General features: G+C 49.3%; 1 protein-coding gene across 12 annotated transcripts in view; it reads right to left on the bottom strand.

The window, feature by feature from the left end:
• The window catches only part of DIP2A (disco interacting protein 2 homolog A), an 86,291-nt gene that overhangs the window by 34,220 nt on the left and 30,808 nt on the right, over positions 1-21,263 (bottom strand). For all 12 annotated transcript variants that reach the window (XR_009047681.1, XR_009047683.1, XR_009047682.1 and 9 more), the window contains 9 exons: positions 15,916-16,035; positions 14,465-14,662; positions 8,032-8,123; positions 4,612-4,722; positions 3,327-3,450; positions 2,874-2,983; positions 2,403-2,505; positions 1,026-1,090; positions 723-816 (listed from right to left, as the gene is read on the bottom strand). Coding sequence is in view for 8 of the 12 variants with exons in the window: in XM_057696674.1 (XP_057552657.1) it covers positions 723-816; positions 1,026-1,090; positions 2,403-2,505; positions 2,874-2,983; positions 3,327-3,450; positions 4,612-4,722; positions 8,032-8,123; positions 14,465-14,662; positions 15,916-16,035 (1,017 nt within the window). In the remaining 4 variants the exon portion in view is untranslated. The remainder of the gene's footprint in view (positions 1-722; positions 817-1,025; positions 1,091-2,402; positions 2,506-2,873; positions 2,984-3,326; positions 3,451-4,611; positions 4,723-8,031; positions 8,124-14,464; positions 14,663-15,915; positions 16,036-21,263) is intronic.

Raw genomic sequence — 21,263 nt, 5'->3', positions numbered from 1 at the left:
CCCGAGGCGGGGCCTGCCCTGTGCTGGGAGCCTCAGGGATGTGGGGGTGCGGGGAGGACCCCCGATGTGGACAGACGGGCTGGTCCTCATTCCCGGCCCGCCGAACGCCCCCACTAGGCCTCGGTTTTCCTCCGTTAAGCAGGAGAACCAGAGACGGCTCCCCGCCGGCCGCGGGGCACGGCCCACGTCCGCAGCAGCAACCAGCACCCAGGGCAGCCGGGACACGCTCGTGCCAAGAAGACCCAGCGCCCGCCTCAGGGACTGGTCCCGCGCTCCGCAAGAGCAGAGCCAGAGGGACGCCCGGACCGGGCAGGGGGGGCCCACTCGGGAGCACCAGCTGACCACAGCGGCCGCAGGGCGGGCGCGGCCGCGGCCGCGTGGGCAGCCCCCTCGCTCTGGGTCACGAGCTGCTCTGTCTGAATGAACAGCTCTGCTACCGGTGGCTTGAAGGGCCCCAACTTCAAATTAAAACCACCTCAAGTACCAAGAACGATAAGCAATGATGTGAGAGGATGAAGTTAGGTGTCCACGGTCCTCACCGCGAAGAGCTGTCCTCCACGACCCCGCGCTGGCGGGTCAGCCCCACCACGGCCGCGGGGAGCCTGGCCTCGGCCCGCGCCCACAGCTCTTCAGGCTGCTTTGTTTTTCCTTAATCATCGGAGATTAACTCAAAGAGACCTCGCTAACAAAGGGTGAATCGAGGGACGGCGCTTCCCCGTTACCTTTATACGCACACACTTTCTGAATCCAGGAGAGCGGGTTCGCCTTCATCAGCGCATAGGGGACACTGACCACATGCATCCTGTTCAGGATGCTCTGCAAAGAGACAAGCGGTCGGGGGCGGGCACGGGCCCCACCGGGAAAGGCACACGGCACCAGGGCACTGCTCCCAGGACAGCCCGGCCCACACCTGCATGACCAGGGTCACTGCGTCAGCGGACACAGGGTCTGGGTCCCCGTGGACGTGAAGCACCAGCCGCCCCCCGCACCCCCCAGCAGCAAGGGCGCCGGGACACAGCACTCACTGTGAGCACTCCATGCCACAGGCCAGCGTCCCTCTTGAAATCCAGCACATTTGTTAATGTTTCAGCTGAAAGTGGACAAAGATGGTTAAACCACCAAGTGACCCCCTTCACAAGTCATGTGCATTCTCAGAGAAACCCTGAGAGGATTACATCATCGACATATAGGAATTTCAGGAAAGATACACGGCATCTCCAAATACCATGCACCCATCCATCAAACACCTTGGTTATCTACTCAAACGACTGGAAAACATAAAGGCAGATCACGCAACTGTGGATGGAAGCGGAGACTCTGCGGATCCCTAATCTGGAAACTCAGGGAGCAGCGCACACTCCAGAGGCTGCAGGGGGCGGGCACACACCCCGCTTGGATGTGGGCAGGAGGGACGGTGGCGGGTCTCTCGCTTCACGGCCCTACGCCGGCACACATCACCCTGCAGCCCCGGGAGACGCCACAGGCTCCCTGTGTCACCTCTCTTCAGAGCTGCCCCTTCCCTCCTGCCCACTCTCTCTCCCAGAGGCTGTGCCGCGTGTGCTCTAGGGCACGGGGGTGGCTGGGGTCCCAGGGCCGCGTCCCAGCACGGCCCTGAGCTCCAAGCTCGGCAAGGAAGAGGCTGGGGCTGCCGGGGGCACCCTACGGTGAGCGGGGGTGAGGGCTGTGTGCCGCTGCATCCTGAACGAGGACCCTGTGCTCCTCCCTTGCTGGCGACAGAGCCCAGGCTGTAGGAGACACATGTGCAGTCAGCACTGGGTCTGAAGAAAAAGAAAACCATGGGGCCTGATTTGATAATATTTTAAAAAATTATGTAGGCCCTTGAACACACCTATACTCCTTTTCCAAATGTCCACGGAAGTCTCCCCTGTGCCCCCAGCTACCCCTTGCTTTTAAACACTGATATTTTAGATTTTAGACATACCACTCAATTTACTTTCTGGTTTTGTTCAATGCCAGTATTTTAATGGAAGGAAGTAAAGTTCTCTACGTTACCCATCTGACATTTCACAGTAAAGGGGGAGCTGTCTGTACGCTGCCAAGAGATAAGCCGTGACCACAAAGATTGCACTGGAGCGTCTGAGTGCATGACACCTTAAGCCAAAGCCGGCACAGAGGACAGCAAGGAAAGTGTGTCCCGATGAGTAAAATGCACTGCCCCTCGGCCACTGCACAGCTTGAACCAGCCTACTGGGCACAGGCCAACGGGTGGTGAGCGGGTTTCACGCTGTTACGTCAACATGCAAATCCCACCCGTCCAGGAGAGCAGAGGCCCCGACCTGAGCTCGCGGGCTGCACAACCTGGATTAAACAGCAGATGCTACGCGGACAGCGTCCAGGTGCCTTGTGCCTGGCCCCACGGAGAGCCGCCCCCGCGCCCTCACCTTCCGAGTAGCCGCACGCCTGGGTCAGAGCCCGGCACTGTGCCAGCAGGGACGCGTGGGACACCGCAACCCCCACCGTGCTGCCTTCTTTGCTGGTTTTATACTGAAAGATTCCAGAACACAAGCTCGTTAGATGATGTCTCTGGAGGCCGTCCCCCTTGAACCAGTGGTTGGACCAGAGCAAACGTCACGCACAGGTCCTCAAGGGGACACCCTCCGTTGAGGCTGGGTCACCCTGGTGGGTGCTGCGGGCGACAGAGCACGCAGGCTGGTCTCAGGGGAGGCAGCGAGGGGAGACTCGGTACAAGCGAACCGGGGAGGGTCTGAGTGAGTCCCCACAGGGCACGGCATCTTTTTGGGGCGAAGGAAACACACAGAAGCTGTCGCCCGTGATCTAAGCAGCAGGGGCTACACGCGGGGCACAAGCCGGAGTGCAGCGTCTGCTCCGGCCCCGCCCAGCACGGTCACTACCTCGATGTAGGCGGTCCCGGCCCCCACATCCTGCGCCGACGGGTGCCAGTCCTTGGGGGGCTTCGTCAGGTGCTTCCCGTCGATCACCAGCCAGGCGAGGGGGGGCCAGCCTGTGAGGCGCAGACGGGGACACGGCAGAGGCCAGGGTCAGGGGCCTCCGCTCCCCGCCCAGCGCCTCCACCACCCAACACGCGGCCCGAGCTGCTGACGGTGAGGAGCCCGCGTCTCACTTAACCTTTACGAACTTGGGTCTAATGGCCAGTGGCCCCCAGGCTGGACAGCACAGGTACAGACCCTGACCCAGGTGAGGAGTGAGATTCACCAAGGCCTAAAACAAGGCCTCGCTTTTGCGGAAGGCCCTTCCGTCTCTGTGACGCTTACTGACAGGAACGGACGCCTGAGGGCCCGGTCCAGCAGAGCGCTGGGCCGCACGCTGCCCGCCCGCAGGCCCACCTTTGAAGGTCGCCACCTCTCCGGTCTGGGCCTTGGGCAGGCCCTTCTGGCAGGCGTCCGTGGTCAGGGCCAGGGCGACGCCACAGCTGCCCAGCAGAAACCCGACCTGCTGGCTGCCGGCGTCCTGCAGAAACAGAGGAGGCAGAGGCGCTCAGCGCACACAGGGGAGGGCTCTCCTTCAGCGCTCGCAAAACTGGAACGATTCAGCCCTGTATAGGGATATACTATATTTTCATCAAAATAAAATACAACTGTTCTTAAATTTTAACAATATATTTTCTGCTGTGACATATAAAGTTCTAGGTAGTGGGCTAATTTCTCAAAGTTTTTTCTTGCCAATGACATTTAATAGCATTTTAATAAACTCCAAAAATAACAGTATTGAAATTTACACTTGCTTTGTGTTTGAAATTTACAGATTAATCTGGGGAGGCCTGGCCTTTAACAATCTTAATTATTTCCACACAGAATACAACCTTCAGTCAAGTTTTGTCCTTTTCTTCTAGGTTTTACAAACTCTCGTTTTTCCCTGTATTCAAATACCTGCTCATCATATATTATCCTCCGGGACACACTGCTTTTATTCACAAGCTTTACTCTGGGGAGTCCCGACTATTTCTCACTGATAACGCTCATGCTAACAGCTGCCCGAACACTGCGACACGACAGGGAACGATGATTTTCTAAACGACATGTCGTCTATTCCTAAGAGGACATATCTGTCATAATCAGTTTACAGTGCTGGTATTTATGCCTGAAATGTAACGGCGACCTAGAACATCAGCAACGCCTCCCCCGACCGGAAGTCGTCTGCCAGCAGTGAGGGCTGCTCGCTGTCACGGAAGCAAACGGAAACCCAAGAGAAGCTCCGCGTCATGTTTACAACCACCACTGAGGAGTGAGCTGTAACACACCTGTGCGATGGTTTACTTAGCCCCAGGAAATGAAAGTGATCATCAACAAACACACCATTTTGAGAAAAGGTTTAACAAAATTTCATCAAATCTCAAATCTATTCACTGGAGGAAAAATGTTCGTTTCTGTTGGGAAACTGAAACGAGGGACACACTGGCCCCGACAACAGCTGCCCCAGGGCCCTTCTCACCTGCGAGGCACCCGAGAGGGACGTCTGAAGACAACGCTGCTCTAACCCTCTGTGGCCTCTAACCTGCCCGCCCCCCCGCCCCGGACGCGCCTGCCGTGAGGAGCCGGAGACGCCCGCGGGTGGGCGCGTGGACTTCAGGATGAAGCCACAGGGACTGTGAACTCGGGGCCTGCTCGCTACCTTCCTCGTCAGCGGCACTTCAACGGGGACCGGAACCAGCTCTGCCAGGAGACACCCGTAGAACCCCACCGCGAACATCACGGGGTCACTGTTGGGAAACACCAGCGCTACCTACGAGCACAGAGGAAAACCGCAAATCCACGCGTGAGTAACTCAGTCACCTGAGTACCTGTCGATGAGACACACTTTAGCTCAGAAAATGTTAATTTTTGTCCTTAAGGGTGTTAATTCTTGGTCCTTAAGTTTCCACAACCAAGTAACTTCTAATACACAGTTTTTAGTTTAAGGTCTTTACTCCACGTGCAACAAAATACTGTCACATTCCTGGGTCTGAAGGCAAGTCCAGCCGGGTCTGCCTGTGGGGTTTAGATCCAGCTCCGGGTCTGCCTGTGGGGTTTAGATCCAGCTCCGTCTACTCTGACCACCTGGGCAGCAGCAACTCAGGGAAGGACATGATATCGAGTGGACATGAAAAGGGAACCAGGAATCAAAGTCTATCAAAATACCTTCCGGAAGAAAAAATCCTGACACCAGCGTTTCACTCGGACAGACCTTCGCTCGAGACTGAAACGTTAACAGGGGAGGGTGGTGGGCACAGAGCCCCTCAGCGAGAAGCCCCACGGCTGCCCCTCCCTTTGAGTCTCCATGGGGGGCCACGCCCTGCTCCCACCTGGGCAGCATGCTGCCACTGTTTACATTACATATTTTGTTATTTGTATCTTACATTTTTATTTTTATCAAAAAAAATCTTAAACACAGAATTAAAATGACAAAAAGTACTATCATGCTTCCCCACTCCCCAAGGCAACCACTTTTAACATATTTTATATCCTCCTTTTACCAACTGCTCTCATCTTTCTGGACACTGTGCTCACACTGCTGTGTCTTATGGCTGAAGGTATCTGGACGTGTATTGCATTTCCTGTTACTGTAGACAAACACCGAGCCCTCTTCATTCCTCCCCTTTCTCTTCTCCCATCATCCCAACGTCCATTTCTTACAATATCTGGTTAAACTAAAAGCTATTTATGGAATGAGGTTTCTCTAAGCCCCAAATATTATAACAAGTGTGCTTGAAAGCTAAGTGATAAGTCAGAATAGTGTTTGAGAGTCTGTCAATACAGGGCCTTTGAAGGCCTCAGATAACTAACAACCCTGCACTTCATAGGACAAAATTTAAGCTGTATCTATATTCATTCTGTACTTGAGGTCTGGAAATCAAGTTTCTAACAAGTTTGTTGAAAATGGCAAAGATCTCCTTTGAAAGTTGACGTTAACAGCATTTGCCCCACAGTTAAGAACTGTGACCTTTACCTCAAGACTGGGTGTCTGGTGGAGCACATACGTTTTTTAGAGAATCTGTTATAAAGCGAAGTTTGTCCACTTTTACAACGTACATTATCACAGGAGAGTGAACCTGACACCCACCTCTGATCACGAGCCTGCTAAATGTGACCTCATCAGTCTTTTCATAAGTAACCCAACTACGTGGATTCACTTGCAAGTCAACAAAGTATCTGCAAGTCTTCGTCCTTGCAGGAACTTTAAGAAAAAGAGCAGCGATTCTTAGGCTCATTTTGAAGTGCACGTCAGGGGTTCCGACAGGCTTGTTCTGAAGCACCAGGGATCATGAGGTATCATTCCCACACTGTTTCTGGTGGTGAAAGCTGCCACCTCTTTCACCGGCTTCCCTTCCCCCGTGTCCCCTGGCCAGCTTGCTCGGAAATGCTCCTCTGGGTGTGTCAAACCCTGTCCACAGTGTTTCCAAGTAACCAACCGGTCGGGTGGGCTCATGGGTTTCACCAGCTGCTGCTCAGCCCACCACCGGGGGCCTCACCCTTCTGGTCCTGTCTGGGCTGCTCCCTGGCCCACAGCCTGTGGTCACCCTGGGCCGCCCTGGGGACTCTCCTGTCGGACCTCCCACGTACGTGCTGAAGCGCCTCTTCTGTGAACCTCGCGAGAGAGAGGGCTTGGGAACCTGTTTTGAGTCCTGCACATCTGAAAATGGTGCCCCATCCTCACATTTGCCAACTGCCCAGGAAGAGACTGCAGGCTACAATCACACTCCCTCTGGGCTTTTGAAGCACAACTCTGTCTCCTCCAGTACCACACTGAGAAGCCCGGGCCCCTGGGGCTGCTGAGCCTCTGTGCACGGCCCACACTGCCCTGGAGCTGTGAGCTTCCCCTCTGCACCCTGTGCTACCCAGCACCGGAGTAAGCGCCTCGGTGTGGGTCCGCGCTCCACCTGCAGGTCCTCTGCCCCCCGCCGGCTCCGCAGATGGTCTTACATCATTAAAAGTTTCCACTCTCCGTTCACCTCTCTCTCTCACTTGCGCGGTGGCTCCTCCCCACCCTCCGCCTTGCGGTCCCCCACCAGCAGCTTTTTCTTGAATTATGGAGCAATACCTTCACCTCCGACCTCCAGGGACAGTAACAGTAATTTTTAAGAAAATTCTGTTTTCTGTGTCTAGCTTTCCTCCAAGTTGGTTTGTTTCCTCTCCTTCCCTCCCTCCCTTCCCCCACACCCCCTTCCCTTTCTTTCTTCCCCATTTCTTGGCCCTTTGGTTGTTCTCTTTCACATTGACGTTTCTATCCGTAAAGGTCCTTGGCTACGGGTTCACACTAAAGACTGAGGCCTGAAACGCCACATCATCCCGTCAACCTACAGCTTCCCTGCTGGGTGATCTGACCTCAGGCAGCCTTCCTCACTGGGGACGGCACCGCTACGCGTGTTGATTTCCACCGTTCCGGACCTCCGGCTGTACCCGGGCTCCTCGAGTCCAGCCCCGTGTGCCCAGAGCAGGGCTGTGCCGCAGATCTGCCCGCAACGGTGGAAACGCTCCCCCTCCGCGCTATCCAATATGGTAGCGGTCAGCCACACACACTGACTGGACCCTGGAAATGGGGTTCGTGCAACTAAGGAACTAAGCCTCCAATTTCACTTAATCTGGGTTAATTTAAACAGCCCCCTGTGGCTGCTGCCCCCGTGCTGGGCAGTGCAGGATGAGGAGCTGAGCCCCGCGCCTTCTCTGTGCTCTGTTCTGGCCGCGTGGAGCAGGGAAGCAGATGAACACAAGACACAAAGAATTTCAGAGCAAGGTCAACGTGTCCTCACAAGACGTAAGCTTTGGAAATGTAGCCGTGATTACATATGACATCAATATTTGTATGAAAATCAACATACATGAAGACGAGGAAAAGGTGAAGAATCAGGAAATGGGCAATGAGGGAGAATAAAAAGAACGATCATTTTATCTACATCAACACAACCTTTTCCACATTGAATATTTGTTCACTGCGGACTTAAATCCCTTGTGTTAATGCTATAAGGTCTGAACAACTGATAGAATACGGATGTCAATGAAACAGATGTTTAGTCTGTTCTCACTCACTCCAACAAAGGTGCATTTGGTTACTTACTCTGTCTCCAGGTTTAAGTAGTGGTTCATTCTTACTAGTCAGTTTATTAAGTAGCGTATAAGCTACTTTTAAACTCCGACTCCAAAGTTTGCCTAAAATAAAATAAAAATACTAAGCAATGTAAAATTTAAGAAACTAATAATTAACATGTTAATGCAGCAATCATAATATCCCATTAAAATACCATTATTATTCTATTGTTGAAAATCCAGGTAGTTTCCAATGGATGATTATTTTGCACAATGTTGTCATGAACATCATAGTTTTCTCTTGAAAACAACTTACAGATTTACTTTTCTTAACAGAAAACTATGACAGTATTTTATTACATAAAATTTAGAATATAGAAAAGCCAGCTGAAAAAAGCATTCTGTTATGTATGTATACACACACACACGTATGTGTAATTTTTAAGAAATGGGATCATACTTCACCCTTTTCTCAATCAACACTGCACTGTGAATGCATTTTCATGTCGTTAAATACGTCTCAATTATACCCCTTACAAGAACGGCATGTAGGTCATTTAACCTTTATAACGATTCATGAGGTGGGCCACCTTCATCTCCGCTTTCACTCAAGAGAAGACAGTCAGGGAGATGTTACGTGACCCGGCGAGCCACAGGCTGCTGGGGGCGGGGGGCGCAGCGGGACCCCTCCTGGAGGTGCCCAGCCCTGCGGATGCTTCCCTGAGGGAGACGGCACACGAGACACGGGGCAGTGAAGGGCGTGGGGGTATCTAGGAGGCAGACACGGGCAGGGGGAGGGGGAGGAAGTCCTGCACCCTCCCCAAACCTGGGCAACCACACGGCAACCACCCGCCCTTCGCTGTAAACAGTCTAGACTCAGCACAACGTTGTGAGGTAAGTGAACGGTGGGGCCTGAGAAATAAATGAGAAAAATATTCAACTGGAAACACTGCTGCCTTTGCCTGTATAGAAAGGTCAACTCAAGACATTAATAACTCTAACACACAGAGACTTTCAAGCTGAATCAGCCACACATAAATCGAATAACACAAGAGGGTTAACAGAAAATCAACAGAATTTGCCACATAAATAGAATAAAGGTGAGAAAAAGTAAAAACAATCTATCATTCAGGATTTTAAAAATCCTTCTTAACTTTGGGATAAAAAGAAACGTCCTTAATGTAGGAGACACCATAACTGATGGTCAGATTTTGAAAGCTTTCCCTCAGAGAGCAGGAGCAGGTCAAGGACAACTGCCTTTTTACTGACAGTCTCAGGCAATGCAACTGGGGTGAAAGGGGCAGGGAAGGTAAAACAATGAGAAACAGAACTGTCATTATTTGCAGATGACATGGCTGTGCATATCCTAAATCCTATAACTGACATAAGCAAGGCTATCAGATATAACAATAATATACAAACACCATTCGATATCTACATGCCAGCAATAAACAGTAAATAAAAATTTTAATACTATTTACAATAAGATTTAAAGAAACATGCCAAAGAATAAGTGTTACCAAATATATGCAAAGTCTCCCCCCAGAAAATTATAAAACGTTACTGAGGTTGAAAAGATGTGATGAATGGAAGAACCTATTATGTCCATTTGCTAGAAGGAGCCATACTGCAAACGTGCTAATTCTCCTCAAACTGCTCAAGGCAACGATAACCAAACCTCAACAGGTGTGTGTGTGGCACCTGACAAGCTGGCTTTAAAACGGACAATGAAATACCAGGGCGAGAAAAGCCAAGATGCTCTCGAAGGAGGAGACAAGACTGGAAGACTTCCTTTTGGACATCAAGACTTACCATAAAGCTACAGCAATTAAGAAAGCGTGGTATCAGCATAAGGATAGAATATAAATCGACGTGATAAAACAAAGAACCCCAAACAGACCCACCCCCGTGTGGACAACTCCACTTACGACACGGGTGGCACCATAGGGACAAGAATGGGACAGCTGCCATCTTTCCTGAAGAAGTGACCTGGAGCCCAAGGCCACACCACACACACAAACTCACTCCGAGGGGCGGCAGGTCTAAATGCAGGTGAGAAAACAGCAGTGCTCGAGCCCAGGAGGGGAGGAGGGAAGCCTGCGGCAGGGCCCTGAGCGGCCAGGGTGCACAGCAGGCGCCGACAAGAACCGGCATCCAGAACACACGAGATGCCCACAGACACCCGTGTAAAAATGTGCAAAAGATCCAACAGCACTTAGCAAAAGGGAAAACCCAAATGATTAAAAACAGGAAAAGATCTCAACCCACTCAGTCATCAGGAAAATACGAATTAGCGCCACAATGACTAGCACCATAGTCTCACCAGATTGGCTAAAATTAATAAGCCTGCCAATGACAGGGAGAAGGTGGGACTCACACACTGACCAGCTACACGCAAACCGGAAGCGTCTGAAATTGTCTGATAAATGTAAAGACGTCATAATCCTAGGCCACCTCCTCTCCTAAGCACACACCTTACCAGGACGCGTGTTTGCGCTCCAGATGGTACACAGCGATTGTGCCCAGCAGCACTGCTTGCAACAGTCAAAACTGGAAATGACCCAAATGCCCACCAACAGTATAATGGATACATATGTTCTGAAAAATCCAATACTCATTCCTCAACAGAAATGAACAAGCTACAAGGACGCCCCGTAATACGACGAATCTTAAAGCGTAAAGGTAAGAGACTGCTTGCAAGCAGGAAAGAGCAGTGGTGGCAGACCAGCGCTCCCACCTAAAACGATGTTAAAACTGAATAAAATGCAAAACCATCTGCTGCCGGCTCAAAGACAGCTAGAGGAGTTAAGATGCCAGGGAAACCCTGGGGAGGTGAGCTGACCTTCCTACAGTTGTTCCCACAAAAGCTGGGGGGGGCGGGGGGGGGTAGGGTCCTGGCACCCACAGGGGACGACATCTCATGGCCTTGTGCCTGTCGAGCGCTGCTGCTGGGGTGCAGAGACAGGGGCCTCGAGAGGAATCTGCTGAATGCTGGGGTCGTGCAAAGCGGGTGGAAACCCCTGAAAAGCCAGGTTAGAGCCCTGAAGTCACCACATAAGACAAAAGCCATGCTTGGGGACCCCCCAGAGGAAAAGGTCACACAGAATACACCAGTTTTACAGAATTTGAATAAAGGAAAACAAAATCTCCAAAGTGAAGTATATGTAAAAAAGAATGCAAAATATGAAAAAGAACATTAAAGGCATGAGAGACTGAGAAAAGGTATTAATATAAATGTAATCAGAGTCCCAGAAGGATAGAAGAGAGAAAAGGGGAAAAAGCACTACATCAAGAAACTATGGCTGTAATTTTCCAAAAACTGATGAAAGATACCATTCCATAGATTTAAAAAGCCCTGTGGAGCCCAAGCAGGAAACTTTCAAAGAACATCACAGCTAAATACATCGCAGGAAGACAGATGAAAGCCAAGCCGAAATGTCGTCAGAGGGAAAAAGACACACCGCTGTCCAAAGAGCAGCAATGATCTGGCATCTCACTTCTCAAAAGACATCACAAGGCCTTCAGAGTGCTGACAGATGCCCGACCACCTTTAAAAAGAAAGACGCGGGTAGTCCCATGGGCAGAAGGAGAGGCTACAGTGGAAAACGCAGAGTGGCAGGAGGAACATTCAGCAAAGGAAAGAAAAAAGCAAGAGCATCGAGTGGCATCTTACGGGTGTAGTGGATACAGACTTAAAACGCAAGACAAGGAGAGAAGGACCACGGGCTGGGGTCTTCAGGAAGCCCTGAAGTGGAGTGAGGCATGAGACAGGCTCCCGTGAAGGCGGGGACAGTAACACGGCAGGAAGCACGGTCAGGCCGCAGTCCCTGCAGGCTCCCTCGCAAGGGAAGTCTGTGCAGAGCAGAACACAGGCCCTGTTCCAACGCCTCACGTAACCTGGAACTGGCAGCTGAACTCCACAGGTGGAGGCTGTCAGCAAAGCACACGCCTCACGAGTGGGCAGTGAACTCCTTTCTTAAATAATTACAGAGCCACCTCTCTGATGGGCACACGTGCAAAGACCCCAAACCACGCACTGGCAGACGGAATCCAGGCATTTACTAAAAAGATAAGGTATCGTGGATGCGACGGCTGCTTCGCAGTTGACCATTCATCAGTGTTGTTGATCCCATCAGTGGAGGAGGGCAGAGAAGCCACACAATCACCTTGACAAAGGGGAAAACCCGATCCACAGCAACAAATCTTTAGCAAACTAGGAACAGAAGGGAACTTCACTAACCTGACAAAGAACTTCTACCGTAAAACAAGCAAGAGAGCTACAGCGTACAGCATACTTCAAGACCAAGTGCTTTCCACCTCAGACGGAGAAGGGCTGCACTGGCGGTTCCAGTCCGATCGCACGCACAGTGAAACAAGAAAAGAAACCGAAGGTGTGCGGATGGGAAAGGCCGGGAGAACACTGCCACTGTTCACAGTCCAAAACTAAGCATTAATAGACCAAAAAGAATTAATATGTCATTTTAGCAAGATCATTAGACATGAAGTCACCATTTAAAAGATGATTTGCATTTCTATTTACAAGCGAAAAGTAGAAAAAATTTAATCATTGCTTTACAACAGGAATAAATCTAATGAAGGAAGCTCAAGACTTCTGGACTCAAAAGCATAAAACACCACTGAGAGGGCTTCCTAGGTGGCGCAGTGGTTAAGAATCCGCCTGCCAATGCAGAGGTCACGGGTTCGATCCCAGCTCCAGGAAGATCCCACATGCCGCGGAGCAACTAAGCCCGTGTGCCAAAAAAAAAAAAAAAAAAACACCACTGAGAGAAACTAAAGTAGGCCTCAGAAGGCGGCTATTCCCGGGTCATGAATTGGAAGATTCCATAACTTGCAACAACACTGATTTGCCTCAAGTTGAACTATGGGTTCAATGCAGTGCCAATCAATATCCCGGCAGGATGTTTTCTGGAAATGGACAAGCTGATTCTAAAGTTTACTTGGAAACGAAGAGGGCCAAGAACAGTCAAGGAAATCTTGGGGAACGGTCACAGAGCTGAAGGACGGACATCCAACACCGAGACTCAGGACGCTCCAGCATCTCAGGGAGCGAGGGCGGGTGGCAGATGTGAAGAGAACAGACCCACAAGTGCACTGTTCACCTGATGGACGACAAAGCCATACCCGGGGGAAGGCTGCTTCTCAGCAAATGACGTGGGTCAACAACCTTCACAGGAGAGAAAATGCGTCCAAGTTCACACCACACACAAAACGACACTGCAGACGGATCACAACACTAAGGGTGAAAAGTAACACAAGTCTTCAGAAGGAAAGGCAGGAGAATAACTTTGTGACCTTAGGTTTGGCAAGGATTTCCCACACAGAACAGAAATCACAGAAAAGGGGAAAAAATAGATACATTAGACTACATTAGGTTAAGACATCTTATTCATCTAAAGCCACAACTAAACGTGTTAGAAGGCAGTGCAAAGGGTGGAAGATGTTTGCAAAGCCGGTACCGGACAAAAGGCGTGTCCCTGAAACACGAAAAGCATCAGCACTCGAACAGAAACATGAGCCAAAGCTCTGGGTACCTCACAGAAGGAGGTTTTCAAGCAGCCAGTAAGCACAGGAGAAGCACCCTCAGCACCAGGGCTGGACACCGCCACGTCCCCTGCAGGAAGGCGAGCGGGGGCAGGCGGTGTCCGGTGCTGGGACTCCTCCCCAGGGCTGGGGCGTGGAAGCAGCTCGCCAGCTCCTCCCGAAGCCCATGACGCGAGTCGTACGCCCACAGCGGCACGAATGCCTACGCAGCCACCTCAGACCCACAAAGAACATCCAAGACAGCTGACACGCAGCAGGCCCGCAGTGGACACAACCCAGACATCCACCAACCGCTGGACGTGGACGCTGGCTGTGGCGCACTCTCGCGATGAAATGACATCCACCGACGAGGATGAACTGACCACGTGGCACACAGCACACGGGGGGGTCTCAGACAATGCTGAGCAGGGTGCAGCCCAGAGCACCTCGGACCCACGCACACCCAGCAGGCAGCAGGGCGCTGGCCTGGCTGTGGGGGACGTGGGCCTGGGGCCAGAAGTGCCTCGGGGCCCAGCGCTCCGTGAAAACACATCCAGCCAAATGCACGTGATTTGTGTTACATAAAAATGTAAAATGGAACCAAAAGATGCCAAACACAAAAAGTACACACTGCTTGATGCCATTTGTACGAAGTTCAAGATGGGACAAACCTCAATTCCACTGTTCAGAAACGCACACACACATGTGAACTCTGGAAACCACAGGCAGAGAGTGGTCCCCTGGCGGGGCAAAGGCAATGGCCCGGGAGGGGCACCTGGGGCGAGGCAAGGTTCTGGTCCCCTGCCAGCTGTGTCGGCTTGTCAGGGATCTGTTCTCTCATATTCCTCACGCTGCACTGTGCTGCACGACATGTCACACTTTACAGCTAAGCCAGCACCCAGCTGCCTTCTGTTGACACTTGCCGTAGGTGAGGGTGCAGGCGGCCTTCCCGGCGGTGTCCAGGGCGGTCAGGCACGGGGCTTTGGGCTGCGTGGTGCCCCACTGCTGCAAGGCAGCCAGCAGCGACGGCGGCCAGGCAGTGCCCACGGCCAGCGGCTCCCCCTTCAGCACTGCCATCTGGCTGCCCTCTGGCTTCGGCTGATTCGGGTCTGGCTGCTGCACTACAAGCAAAACCAAATGTGAAAACCAGCATCTCCCAGAGCCAGGCACACACTCCACTGCTAGGCAGTCACATCTTACGTGTCTCTTCCTCAAAAATGCCAGTTAAAAAAGGCTACCCCGGGGGGCTCAGGAGGGAGGCGATGTGGGGACATATGTATAAATACAGGTGATTTGCTTTGTTGTACAGCAGAAAGTGGCACAACAGTGTAAAGCTATTATACTCCAACAAAGATTGATAAATAAATAAATAATCAAAAACTTTTAAAAAATAAAAAGGCTACCCCAATCTGTTTACATTTCCTTATCACTGTAACAGTCACAGACCAACTGACCAAGGATGGAAAGAGATCTAGTCATGGATCAAGATGAATCCTGGTGACTGTGACCCTAGGATGACAACGACCCCCAGGCTTTCACCCAGAAGACACCTGAGAAGCAAGTGTCCCCACTTATAAAGGGTGAGAGTAGAATCACCACTTCAGTTTAGGTACTCAAACCATGTTAAAAGAAAAAAATTAGGTAAAATCTATCACATTTCCAGTGGATATGTAACCAAGATTTGCCCAAATGTAAGAAAGACTTCCTAAAAAGCATTCATAGCATTGAATTCTAAATTTGAAAGCCATGATCTGATTACACAGACGTGCCCTGATGGCCATGTCTAATCCCCAAGTAGGAAGAGATACCCAAACTGGTCCGCGGGGCGACTGCACAGCAGAGGTGGGGGTGGGGCCAGGTGCCCCGAGGCCCCAGCCACACGTCACACGCTGGCATCTTGTAGGGGACTTTATTTCTCTTCCTTTTCTACAAATCTATACTTCTTTCTATTTCTTCGTAATTTTCTTTTAAAAATAAGTCTATATTCTTTTTTTCTAAATATATATATGTATCATTCATAAATGAGAGGCTAAAATTCTGAAAAAGAGCCCAAACTCTGCTGAAAATATAACACTTTAAAACCAACGGAAGACAAGTATTTCAGATTTAAAGTTTAAACAAATATTTAAATCATGTAAGTAAAATGACAACGCAGATGTATTCTTACAAAGCACTAACCACTGAGCCAGTGGCATTGTCTCAACTACGAGCTATTCACACAGAGCCCGAGGGCGTGTGTGACACTGAGGTCCCCACCACACATGGTGACCACAGAGTCTGGGTCTAAGCCATGTATGAAGGGCGTTTGCCTGCGTTCTCAGACGCAACAGCCGCCCATCCACACAAACTCGAGGGCCGGAGTTGGAACGCTCACCTTCCAACAGCTCCTCAAAATCATCCACGAAGAACTCCTTCAGAGGAGGGCGCTTCGGCCTCTTCAGGGTGTTTAGAAGCTGTTGGATCTTGGAGGACACTCTGCTGCTCACGGGGACACCTGTCACGGGAAGAGAGCGCTGAGGACAGGATGTGGAGCCCAGGTCCAAAGACCAGCCACGAGGGACCAGCAACAGGAGCGGAAAAGCCTACTCTTCTTGTGGCATCTCGCTGTATTAGAACTGCTTTCATAAATACATACTATTTATGTTAAGATGTAATAAGTTTATTATTATTATTTTTAAATGAGTTAATAAATATTTCTAAAAATCTTTAGTTTTAATTTCTAATATGGTAAGTATCCAGAGATATAACCCGCATAAGCTAAAAGCTCTTTGGTGTCCTCAATAATTATTATAATTATTAAGAAACGCCATTCTGGGGACTTCCCTCATGGTCCAGTGGCAAAGAATCCACCTTCCAATGCAGGGGATGTGGTTCCATCCCTGGTCAGGGAACTAAGATCCCACATGCCGCAGCGCAGCTAAGCCCTCGTGCCACAACTACAGAGCCCACGCACCCTGGAGCCTGCACGCCACAACTAGAGAAGAGAAAGCCCAGGCGCCACAACTAGAGAGAAGCCTGAGAGCCACAACGAAAGATCCAGCATAGCTCAGCAAAGATTCCATGTGCCGCAGCTAAGACCCAACACAGGAAACATAACTAACTAACTAACTAAATATTTCTTTTAAAAAAGAAAAGAAATGCCATTCTGGAAGATGTAAAGTCAGCCAACGGATAAGAGTCTGCCCTCAAACAGCTCACTGTCTGCTGCATGAAAACAAGCAGAAATATGTACATGTGCTGGTGGACAGGGCACCTGCCTCGGTGACATGTGCTCAGAGGAAAAGGCACGTGAGGACACAAGTGCGTGCAGCAGTAGAGGGGGTGAGAGCAAGGCCTGGAGCCCCAGCCACCCCTGTGCGCCATGAGGCAGCTGGCACCTCCTCCCCAGGGCTGGGCTGACAATGGAGAGCTGCACTCACTGGCCTGGCCTCCACAGTCTCCTCTGTCCTTTACAACACTGGCACTTTGAAAGCGTCCCATTTCTTTCCTTTATTAAGTAAAACACATCTTATTCTGCATTTGCTTGAGGTTTTCTCAGGATTCAATTCAGATGTGCATTCCTGGCTGAAATGCTACCCGAGCATCACATCCAGATGCACCGGACGCTCACCTACCCTTGGGGGACGCTGGCTTCCGTCACCCGGGCAAAGTGCTGTCCAGTGATCCACCATCGCACTACCTGTTCTTGTGCAACTAATCAGGCTGTGAGAGGAGACACGTCAAGACCTCACGCATATCCCGACCCTCACCCAGCTTTCTCCCTCCATTTGCCAGCCACCGCATCACTCTGCCAAGGAGCAAGGCTTCCCGCAACGGCTGCTGAACTATTTCCCAACCTTCGCAGCCCACTGACAGTCCACGTACAGCTGACACCTGACCCCCTCCCTGGTTCTCCTAAGAGGGTAAGGTGCTGAAGATCAAGATCTGGTGCCTAAGTGTGCTCACTGCTACTGCAGTGTCTTTGCTTCTTCGAGCACACGGAGCTAAAAAAGGACGCTGTGTACATACACACGCATGTATTCAAGGATATGCACACACCCTATACATACCACACACGTGTGCACACAGGCAGCACGACAGACACAGAGCTCCACCTCAGGGATCTTGGGCCCACAGCAGCACCTCCAGTACCGAGCTCCGTGTGTGGACGCCTTTCCTCCACAGCAAGAACCCTGGCTCCAAAGCATCAACACCTTTGCTCAGTACCATCACAGATATAAAACAATTTCCAGGTGTTTTACCCAAACCGCTACAGAAACAACGCCACAAACAAGAGTTCAGAATGGGTTTGCTGTTTTTCCTACCCAGGCTCGTCCAGGACTGAGGGTGCTGTGTCCACCACGGACCTCTGTCAGCTCTCTCCCCCCACCCCCCTAAAGGTGGCTATGTGGTTCTTGCAAATACAACTGGGTTTGTTTATTTACAATTTCTTGCAGTTTTAGGGTTTCTTCCCTTCTTCCCATCCTTTAAGTTTATGCTTTGAATGTGTAGATCATACTTATAAAAATCACAACTATATAAAAAGATACATTCAAAGAAATGTCACTCCCTCCCGCAGCCCTTCGGCACCGCCCACCCCCACCCCCACCCCCACCCGCTGCTTCCTGGCTTACCCCTCCTGCCTTTCCTTCTAGAGAAACAGCAGATTTATGCTTGGTTTGTTACTTTCTTATTTCTCACACAAAAGGTGGTATTCTATAAATGTTCCTTTCTTCTTTGCCTTTTCACTTAATAGCTCCTGGAAAACCACCTCATTTCCGGTCATAAAGACCTTCCTGTTATTCCTGACAGCTGCACCGTTCCCCACAACTGTGAATGTGCCAGGTTTATTCAAGCAATTTGAGAGGCTTGGATACTAAGCAGTTCCCAGTATTTTGCAGGTGTGGACAGTGCTGTGACCAACAACCTCGTGTGCATGTATTTCCTTATTTTTGGAGGTGTGCAGTCAGGTAAGCTCCAACATTGGCACTGCTGGGTCCAAATGGAAGCACAGACACAGGTCTTACCAACTGCTCTTCCAGGGAGGCTGACCTACTTTGCATTCCCACCAACAATGTGTATTTCTATGACTACAAAAAAGGCTGAACATCATGTGTAAGAGCTATTTTTACACCTCTTTTTGTGCACTGTCTGTATTTTCTGCTTATTTTCCTGTACGAGCAGTTGGGAAACTTTTCTTAAAGGGCTGGGGGTAAGTTCTGGGGGCTGTGGCACTGTCTCTGCCGTCACGAAAGCAGCACAGACGATGCGGGGGGACAGGAGCGGCAGCGCTGGGAGCACCTGAATCAAGACGGACGGAAAAACATTCCGGGAAACACATTCTGAATTTAAAAAAAGAAACTGGAAGAAGAAGAGCAAAGGAAACCCAAAGTACGTAGAGGGAAACAAGTCATATATATGAGTAGAAATAAACACAACAGAAAAAAAGATAAACAGTAGAGAAAAACAATGACACTAAAACTGGTTCTTTGAAAGATAAACAACATTCAACAGATTCTCTAGCTAGAATGATTGAGACAAAGAAAAGGAGAACTGACTGCTAGTGTCAGGACCGGGCACGCAGCACACAGCCCCCCCACACATCCAGGGACAACAAGGGAGCCTGGAGAGCAGGGACAAAATGCACCAACATGTCCCAATTTATTCTGCGATTAGTACCACCCTGATCCTAAAACCAGACAAGAGTACCAGACCAGCATTTACCTCAAACACAGACACAGATCCCTAACGAGATATTAGTAAATCAAATGCACAAAGTAAGAGAGGTAATGCACCATGACCAAGGGGGTTTATCTTGAGAATACGCTTTTGGCTTAACCTTCAAAAATCAGTCAGTGAAATGTGCCATATTAACAAACTATGAAAAACCATATGATGAGTTTAACACATTTTAAACATCACTCAACAAAAATCATGATAAAAATTTTCAGGAAACTAGGGGGAAAAGGGACATCCCCAACCTGATGAAGAGCATCTATGAGAAACCCATGGCTAATATCACAAATAAAACCTGAAAAAGCAGATGTTTTCCCCCTAAAATGGGAAACAAGGCAGGTTGTGTCCACTCTCAACATTTCTAACTGACGTTACCGGAAGTCCTAGACACTGCAATAAAGCCAGGAAACGAAATGTTCCTACAGGCAAAAAACCTGGAAAGAAAAGTAAAATGGTATTCATAGACGCTACAACCATGCACATGGAAACCTCACAGAATCTACCAAAAAGGCTACTGGAAATAACAGAAGGTCAATATACAAGAATCACCTATGTTTCTACAGATAAGCAATAAACAACTGGAAAAAAAATTTAAACACCACTTGTACAATAATTGTATCAAAAAATACAACATTTTGAGACAGTTTTAACAAAATATGTGGGATACCTATACACTGAAAGCTACAAAAGAGTGCTGAAAAAAATTTTAAAGAGCTAAATGGAGAGATATACCACATTTACCAACTGCAATATACAACACTGTTAAGATGCCAATCCTTTCCAAATTGAATTAGAGTCCATGAAGTACCAATCAAAACCCAGCAGGAATTTTGGTAGAAATTAACAAACTTATTTTAAACTATATATTAAGATGCAAAGGAGCCGGAATAGCTAAGGCAATATTTTAAATGAGTTGAAGACGATCTATAGTACACAATTTCAAGATGTATTATAAACCCACATATATATATTTTATGTATATATATACACACACGTAAAATCATGACAATGCGGCACTGGTATAAGGACAGACAAAGCAGTGGACCTGCAAACAGAGCCCAGAAGTGGACTCCTCTCATACGTGTCCACCGATCTTCATTAAAGACGACGCCAAAGAAACTGGGCGGGAAAAGAAGGGTCTCTGAGTTACACGATTCTGGAACAGCTGGACATCCACACACAGAAAAGTGAACTGAGACGTGTATCTTGCACTGATATTAAACTTAACTAAAAACGGAACATGTGCCTAAACATAAAACCTAAAACTGCAAAATTCTAGGAGAAAATATAGGAGAAAATCTTTATGACCTTGGGTTAGAAAAACATATCTTAGATATGACACACATAGGATTCATGAAAGAAAAAAAAGGTAAACTGGACTTCATCACAACTAAAAACTTCTGCTCTCTGAATGGCACTATTATGAAAACACAAGTCATGGACAAGGAGAAAGTACAATTTATAAATCTGATAAAGAACTTGTGTCCAGATTATATAAAGAATTCTCAAAGCTTAAGAAAAAGACAACACATTTTAAAAATAAGCGACAGAAGGGGAAACTGAGACGAAGCGAGAGAGTAGCACAGACATATATATACTACCAACTGTAAAATAGATAGTCAGTGGGAAGTTGTTGTATAACAAAGGGAGTCCAACTCGAGGATGGAAGATGCCTTAGAGGACTGGGGCGGGAGGGTGGGGGGGGCTCGAGGGGGGGGGAAGTCAAGGAAGGGAGGGAATACGGGGATATGTGTATAAAAACAGATGATTGAACTTGGTGTACTCCAAAAAAAAAAAAAAATAAGCGACAGGTTTGAACAGACTCTTCTGAAAAGATACACCGATGGCAAGCAAGCACGTGAAGAGATGCCAAGCATCACCAGTCATTAGAGATGCAAATTAAAACTGTACTGAGACACCTCTACACACCTATCAGGATGGCTAACATTTAAAAACCGACAATACCAATTCTTGGCAAGGATGTAGAGGAACCGGGACTCTTAACAC

Source organism: Hippopotamus amphibius, chromosome 10, assembly GCF_030028045.1.
Source record: "Hippopotamus amphibius kiboko isolate mHipAmp2 chromosome 10, mHipAmp2.hap2, whole genome shotgun sequence".
Taxonomy (NCBI): Eukaryota; Metazoa; Chordata; class Mammalia; order Artiodactyla; family Hippopotamidae; genus Hippopotamus; species Hippopotamus amphibius.
The sequence above is the reverse complement of the archived record's forward strand: the minus strand, read 5'-3'. Positions and strand labels throughout refer to the sequence as shown.